Source organism: Fragaria vesca, linkage group LG5 (assembly GCF_000184155.1).
Source record: "Fragaria vesca subsp. vesca linkage group LG5, FraVesHawaii_1.0, whole genome shotgun sequence".
In the NCBI taxonomy this organism is placed as follows: Eukaryota; Viridiplantae; Streptophyta; class Magnoliopsida; order Rosales; family Rosaceae; genus Fragaria; species Fragaria vesca.
Genome location: NC_020495.1, coordinates 18833987 through 18840522, shown reverse-complemented (window position 1 = coordinate 18840522; position 6536 = coordinate 18833987). Strand labels below are relative to the sequence as shown.

At 40.2% G+C, this 6536-nt stretch overlaps 1 protein-coding gene across 1 annotated transcript; it reads left to right on the top strand.

Annotated features, from left to right (window-relative positions):
* Positions 1-352: 352 nt before the first annotated feature.
* LOC101298327 lies at positions 353-6314 on the top strand. Its single transcript, XM_004301558.1, has 8 exons — positions 353-520; positions 658-3342; positions 3435-3593; positions 3698-3877; positions 4225-4419; positions 4756-4854; positions 4935-5522; positions 5638-6314. Exons 2-8 carry the CDS (start codon positions 712-714, stop codon positions 5995-5997), a joined length of 4212 nt encoding a protein of 1403 aa, XP_004301606.1. The 5' UTR covers positions 353-520; positions 658-711; the 3' UTR covers positions 5998-6314.
* Positions 6315-6536: the final 222 nt, after the last annotated feature.

Here is a 6536-nt window from a genome sequence, read left to right as displayed (position 1 = left end):
TTATCAGGGTGAGAAAGGAAAGAAACATACAAAGAAAGGTAAATGTGAGGTGATGACGACTATTAAGTTCGCGTTTTAGGACGTGTAAACTCGGCCAAAACAAAAATCCAGACAGATGTGACCGTGACAAACGACCGGATCATAAACGTCGTGCAGGAAAAACGTGAGAGAAGTATTTCCAATATGATTTCAAAAACCGGGAAATGACGAAAAAGCCCAAAAAGGCGCATGAAAATCCCAATCCAATCCACATAGTAATTAGTAGAGAGAAGCAAGTATAAGTAAGACAGGACTCTATTTCCAAAAAGCTGTATGTAACAGAAACTCATACATACTCTTCTCTTCCTTGTCCAGCTGTTCTTCTTCTCTCTAGCTACTTCCAATCTACACCTCTCTCTCTCTTCCCAAGTCTACATTGCTTACCAAAGATCCTTGCTTTGAGTTTCGCACCCACATTCATGTCGGTGGGCTGATCTCGATCTCGCTTCCGATCTGCGCTGCTCTTCTACGATCTGCTCCTGTAAGTCCTCCTGATCTAGATTTAGATCTCGCTCTTCAGTTTTGATTTTGACTCCTAAATACTGAATCTTGCTGACACTGAATTAGTCAAAGATTTTAACTTGGAATTTTTTTCTGCTGTTTAAATTCTGTGTGTAGAACTAGATTGTTGTTGTTGTGGTGGTGGGTTGGAATTCGGGTGTGATCGAAGCAATGACGGCGGAGGTGGATGTGCGCCGTGATGCGTGTGAATCTGAGGTGTCCAAGTGTGAGGAAGGGAATGTCAATGTCGGTGTGATTGGGAATGGGATCTCCAAGGACGACGGCGACGGCTCTTATGTGTTTGTGACCGGGAGTGACGCCGTGGCTTCGGACGAGTCTGATCTAGCCAATGGGCATTGCGGCAGAGTCGAGACCAATGGTGGTGGCGGTCTTCAACTCCAGGTTGAGGAGAGTGTTGTTGTTGTTGAGAATCCCCAATCTCAATTACAGTCTCATTCAGAATCAGTAGAGAAGGCTGAAGCTGCTGCCGAGGAGTCGACATGTTCCGGTGATCCGGAGATTGCAGTTGAAAGTTCTTGTCTTGAGGGTGAGGGGGATCAGCAATCAGTCAAGGAGGTGTTAGAAGAAGATCTAGTTCAAGAGTCAGAGTTGAAAACCCAAGCTGATGATAAGAAGGTAGATGAGCAAATTGTCAGTGATCCTGAGTCGAAGGAGAATGGGGACGGCGTGGCTGCTTGTGATGCTAATGATACCACCTCAGCAACTACAGCTGAACAGATTGGATCTTCTGAAATTGGCCGATCCGTGGCTGCTGACTCTGTTGAAGTTGAGGTACATTTGGAGACACAAGTGGTCAATGACATTGTCTCTGATGAAAATGGAGATGGACTGTCTACTCATGATGATCAAGAGAGACTTTCAGAGTCGTTAGTCACAAATCACTTGGTTGATGTAGCTGAAAAGAATAATGAGTCATGTGAAGAAAATGTTCAAATATTGGATGCCAATAGTGATATCCAAGAGAGCGTTTCAGAGGCACTTGCTGAAGAAGTGAATGATGGTCCATCGGAACAAAATGGCCATATCTTGACAGCCAATGTTGATGTTAAAGAGCGTATTTTGGAGCCCATTGGTACATGCGAAGAAAGTGGCGAAATCTTGGCTGTTAAAAGTGATATCCAAGAGAGTGCTTTGGATTCTCTTGGTGAAAATGTTAATGGTGTATCTGAAGATAATGGCCAAATATTGGGTGTATCTGAAGATAACGGCCAAATATTGGTTGTTAATGGTGATATCCAAGAGAGTGCTTTGGATTCTCTTGCGGAAAAGATAAATGGTGAATCTGAAGATAATGGCCAAATATTGGCTGTCAATCTTGATCTCCAAGAGAGTGTTTCCGAGCCCATTGCCAAAAAGATTAATGGTTCATATGAAGTTGATGATCAAAACTTGGCTGTCAAAGTTGATGTCCAAGAAAGTGTTTCCCAGCCCATTGCTGAAAAGATTAATGGTTTATGTGAAGAAAATTGCGATATATTGGCTGTCAAGGTTGACAGCCAAGAGAGTGTTTCCGTGCCCATTGCTGAAAAGATTAATGGCTCATGTGAAGAAAATGGACATATGTTAGCTGTCAAGGTTGATAGCCAAAATAGCGTTTCCGAGCCCATTGCTGAAAATATTAATGGCTCATGTGAAGAAAATGGCCAAATGTTGGCTGCCAAAGTAGATGTCGAAGAAAGTGTTTCCGAACCCATTGCTGAAAAGGTTGATGGTTTATGTGAAAAAAATGGCCAAATATTGGCTGCCAATGGTGATAGCCAAGAGAGCATTTTGCAGCACATAGCGGAAAAAATGAATGGTTTTCCATGTGAAGAAAATGGCCAAATATTGGCACACAATCTTGAAGTCAAGAAGCAATTGGAAACTGAAGTTGACAATGTTCTTGTTTCTGATAAATCTGGAGATGAGTCGCTTATCGTTCATGCTCATGAAGAGAGCATTTCAGTTCCCATAGATACTACTCACTTGGCTGATACACCTGAAGAACACGGATCATGTGAAAACGGTGTAGTGGGGGATGCATCTGTTGAAGTTCAGAAGCAGTTGGAAGCACCAGTTGACAATGGCCCTATTGTTCATTCTCAACAAGAGAACATTTCAGAGGAGAATGGGTCATCTGAAAAGGCTTCTGTGTGCGAAAATGTACCGGTTGAAAATGGTGAAAGCTGTGCAACTGTTGCTGATAGTGATACAATAGTGAATGTTGAAAATGAGGATTCTCTACCTAAGGAAGATGATTCAACTTGCAGTATTGATGATGGAATGCCAGAGCAATTAGATAAGAAAAGTAGTGAAAAGCTGAGTTTTTGTCCTTGTGAACCTTCAAAACCAGAAGTTGAAGGTGATGCTGGTGTGTCAAACTTGGAGGCTGAATGTGCTGACGACCATGGGAAGCCGGCATTACAGATAGATGATTTGGTTGAGAATGAAGCCACCTTGCCGGCTAGCTCAGGTGTTGATGAGCCGTCCATCATCAGTGATGCTAAACCAGAGTCTGAAGTCGGCCCTGTTGATTCTTTGGAAGGACACGATAAGGTTGTTGATGTTGATGAGTCTTCCATCATCACTGATGTTAAGTCAGAGTCTGAAGTTGCCCCTGTTGATTCTTTGGAAGGACAGGATAAGGTTGTTGATGTGGTAAAAAGGCCTTTCTACTACTTAATTAGGATTCCTAGAAATGATGACGAAAACTTAAAAGAACAGATCAAGCATGCTCAATTACAAGTTGAAGAAAAAACCAGAGACAGGGATGCTATTCGTTCCAAAATGCAAATGCAACGAGTGAGTACTTTTTTTCTAAATCACTCTTTATTCTATGTTTATTTATTTTTTCAGTATAATTTCAAATTAATTGTTGAATCTTATATGGCTAGGCCACTTGTAAGGATCATAAATTACAATTCGAAGCTGCCATATCTGAAGAGAGAGCTGCTCAAGAGCTGCTCAAGGCCAAACGACGGGAAATGGATTCTGTTCTTGTTATGAGTAACAAACTAAAGGATGCTCTGTCTGTTGAACAAATAACTAACACAGTAAGCGATAACTTTCCTCGTCCATACTGTAGATAATGGATTTGAATTTGAATTCTTCTTGAATTAATTATGTAATGTTTTAATCATGTGTGCTTCATACATAGATACGCCAGATGGAACATACCTTGACTCATGAGACCGTACCTTTAAAGGAAGAAAAACAGTATATTCGTGACATCAAGCAACTCAAGCAACGTCGTGATCAGCTCTCTTATAGCTTGGCTAAACAGGATGAAGTTCAACAATCTCTAGATCAGAAAGACCATATTGGAAAGCGCATACAGGTATCATGCTCTTCAACTTCTTTCTTCTCTTACCACGATGTGAGATGGTGTGGACTAATTCATGTGGTTTTGATACTTCACATTAAACAATCTATCACTGTCAAACTTCAGTTTTCTCGTCTAATGATTAATGATCAGGATAGAGATTTGATATGGTGGACTATTGATATGAAATGATATCTTGTGATGATTCACACTGTAACACCTGATCTACTTGAGTTTAGTAACTTTTCTAATTAACAAGAACTAAGATATACCGTTCAATACTATAACAGGTGGACAAACTCTTGTATTTGTAGTTGTTGAGATGAGCTCTTCAGTTTCTTATTTTGCTTTCATTACCGCAGGATCTGAAATTGGAAATGGATCAACTAAAAAACAATCTTGTCAAAGCACAGGGAGTCACACAAGCTGCTAAAAAGAAATATAATGGAGAGAATGATATGCTGCATGAATTACAATATCAATTTGAAGCTGCAGATGCAACTCGCCAAGAAGCATATGTACATCTACAGAGCTTGAGGAAACAAAATTATGAAAAGGTATTTGTGTTCTCTTAAAAGAAAACACTTGCGCTTTATTACTTGTTATCAACTATCTACATGTGCATGCACATATATACTGCGGAACATGTTTTAGGATTATTATATAACTTCACCACTAATAGGGTATGTTTTTAAGCTTGCTTTTGGACATGTCTTAATTTTCAACTTTCTTTTTGTTTATATCAAGCAGAATTATTGGTTGTTTTGATAACTTTAGCTGTCTGAAACCTTATGTGCCAACCCTTCTCTTCTATATATTTTACTTTGAACCGTTAATATAAATATATGCCAATCTAGAAGAGATAGTGACCCTCTTTTGCCTTGAATCTACAGACTAAACACTACTGGAGGTACAGAAATGATGCAAAGGCTGCTAATGACTTAGCATTGAGTGGAGATAAGGAGCAAGTGCAGCATTTATGTATCAATCAGGTAGCATTTTCCACCTTTTAGGTTGAAAACTTGGACAACGTGGGTCTTACGTGCATGAAGGCTAACAATCTATTGTTTAGGTGGAATCATTTATGGAACTCTGGAGAACAAATGGCGATTTCCGGAAAGAATATATCAAGTGCAACACCAGGAGTACACTAAGGAGATTAAGAACCTTGGATGGCCGTTCACTTGGTCCTGATGAGGAACCACCTGTGATACCTGACATAGTAAGAGTAACCAGGCATCATATGCCAGCAGCGGTGGTGTCAACTCCTGAACCTGCAAAACGAGTTGCAATTGTAGAATCTGAAGAACCAAATGATAAATCTGGTGTGGAGATTGTGGAGCCAAACAATGAGACAGCTAAGAACAAGAAGCCTGTGAAAGTTGCTTCTTCTGGAATCAGCCAAGCAACAGTTTCTGGAAAAAATGAGATTGTAGAGGAAATAGTAGATGACCCAAAACCAACAAAAGAGGAAGTAGAGTTGGCCAGGAAGGAAGAGGAATTGAGAAAGGAAGAAGCAGCTGCAAAGTTGAGGGAGCAACGTAGGCTGGAGGAAAAGGCCAAAACTAAGGAAGCAATGGAGAGAAAGAAAAGAATAACGGAGAAAGCCCAAGCTAGAGCAGCTATAAAAGCACAGAAAGAAGCTGAAGAGAAAGAGAAGGTAAAATTTCCTGAAACTTCATTTTGTTCAATTCCATTGATATCTCATGGGCAATTTAGTGATACAGAGATGTTGGCTTTCTGATGCAATATCCTGTTACTCTGTGATGGTACAGGAAAGAGAGAAGCGCGCAAGGAAGAAGGAAAGAAAGAAGGCAAGTGCAACAAAGGCTACAAATGGTATCAATGAAGGAGAATTTGCTCCAGAACCAAGCTCAGAGACTACAACCGAGACTCCAGTAGAGCCTGAAGCTGCAGAGAAACCGGTGAAGATAACGAAGAGGTCCCAGAAAATGTCACAGTTCACAAAGCAAAGCAAGGTAAAACCCATCCCTCTTCCTCTTCGCAACCGCAGTAAGAGAAGAATGCAGCCTTGGATGTGGGTGTTTGTTGCAATTGTCGCCATGCTTGGCTTGTTTTTGATGGGCAATGGTGGCAGCTTCTCTTTTAAATCTATGCTGGAGAGGTTTTCCTAAATACTACAGCTATGGACTTATTTAAGTAGCTAAATTAGCAGAGGTTGTTTGGGACATTCCCTTAATATATCTAGGAAATCGCTATATCATATATATATATAGGCAATTCTTTGTTCTTTTTGGTGAGCAGCTTGGGATTTGGTTTTCTCTTAGTTTGCATTATTTAAGTGGGTTTTGGGTTTCATACACCGATAGAAGAGTGGTTTCTATATTTATATGCTTAAAATGTCTGAAGAAAAACAAACGTTCAGTACTACAATAAACGTGAGTTATTGACTATGTTTTATCTGTGTTCCTAGTGTCAATGGGATGGCGTGAGAAATATATTTTTGGAATTTACATAGAAGCTAAGTAATCTCTCTATCTCTCCAAAAAAAAAAAAAAAAACGTAATCTCTCCACGCCCCTTTTCCCCTCAAATCCAAGTTTTCAATTACCATTTTTGTGCTCTGAAAAGTCTTTATTCGGACAAGAAAGATTTGCTCTTTCATTCGGTACAGCCGTGGTGCTGCTGCTCAGTGCGAGTGTTGTAAAACCATG

What these genes read in the sequence shown, in the direction of transcription:
- LOC101298327 (XM_004301558.1), top strand. Translation starts at nt 712, where the DNA reads ATGACGGCGGAGGTGGATGTGCGCCGTGATGCGTGTGAATCTGAGGTG. An exon ending in CCAAAATGCAAATGCAACGA is followed by an intron (nt 3,343 to 3,434) that starts GTGAGTACTTTT and finishes TTATATGGCTAG; the next exon opens with GCCACTTGTAAGGATCATAA. An exon ending in TTGAACAAATAACTAACACA is followed by an intron (nt 3,594 to 3,697) that starts GTAAGCGATAAC and finishes CTTCATACATAG; the next exon opens with ATACGCCAGATGGAACATAC.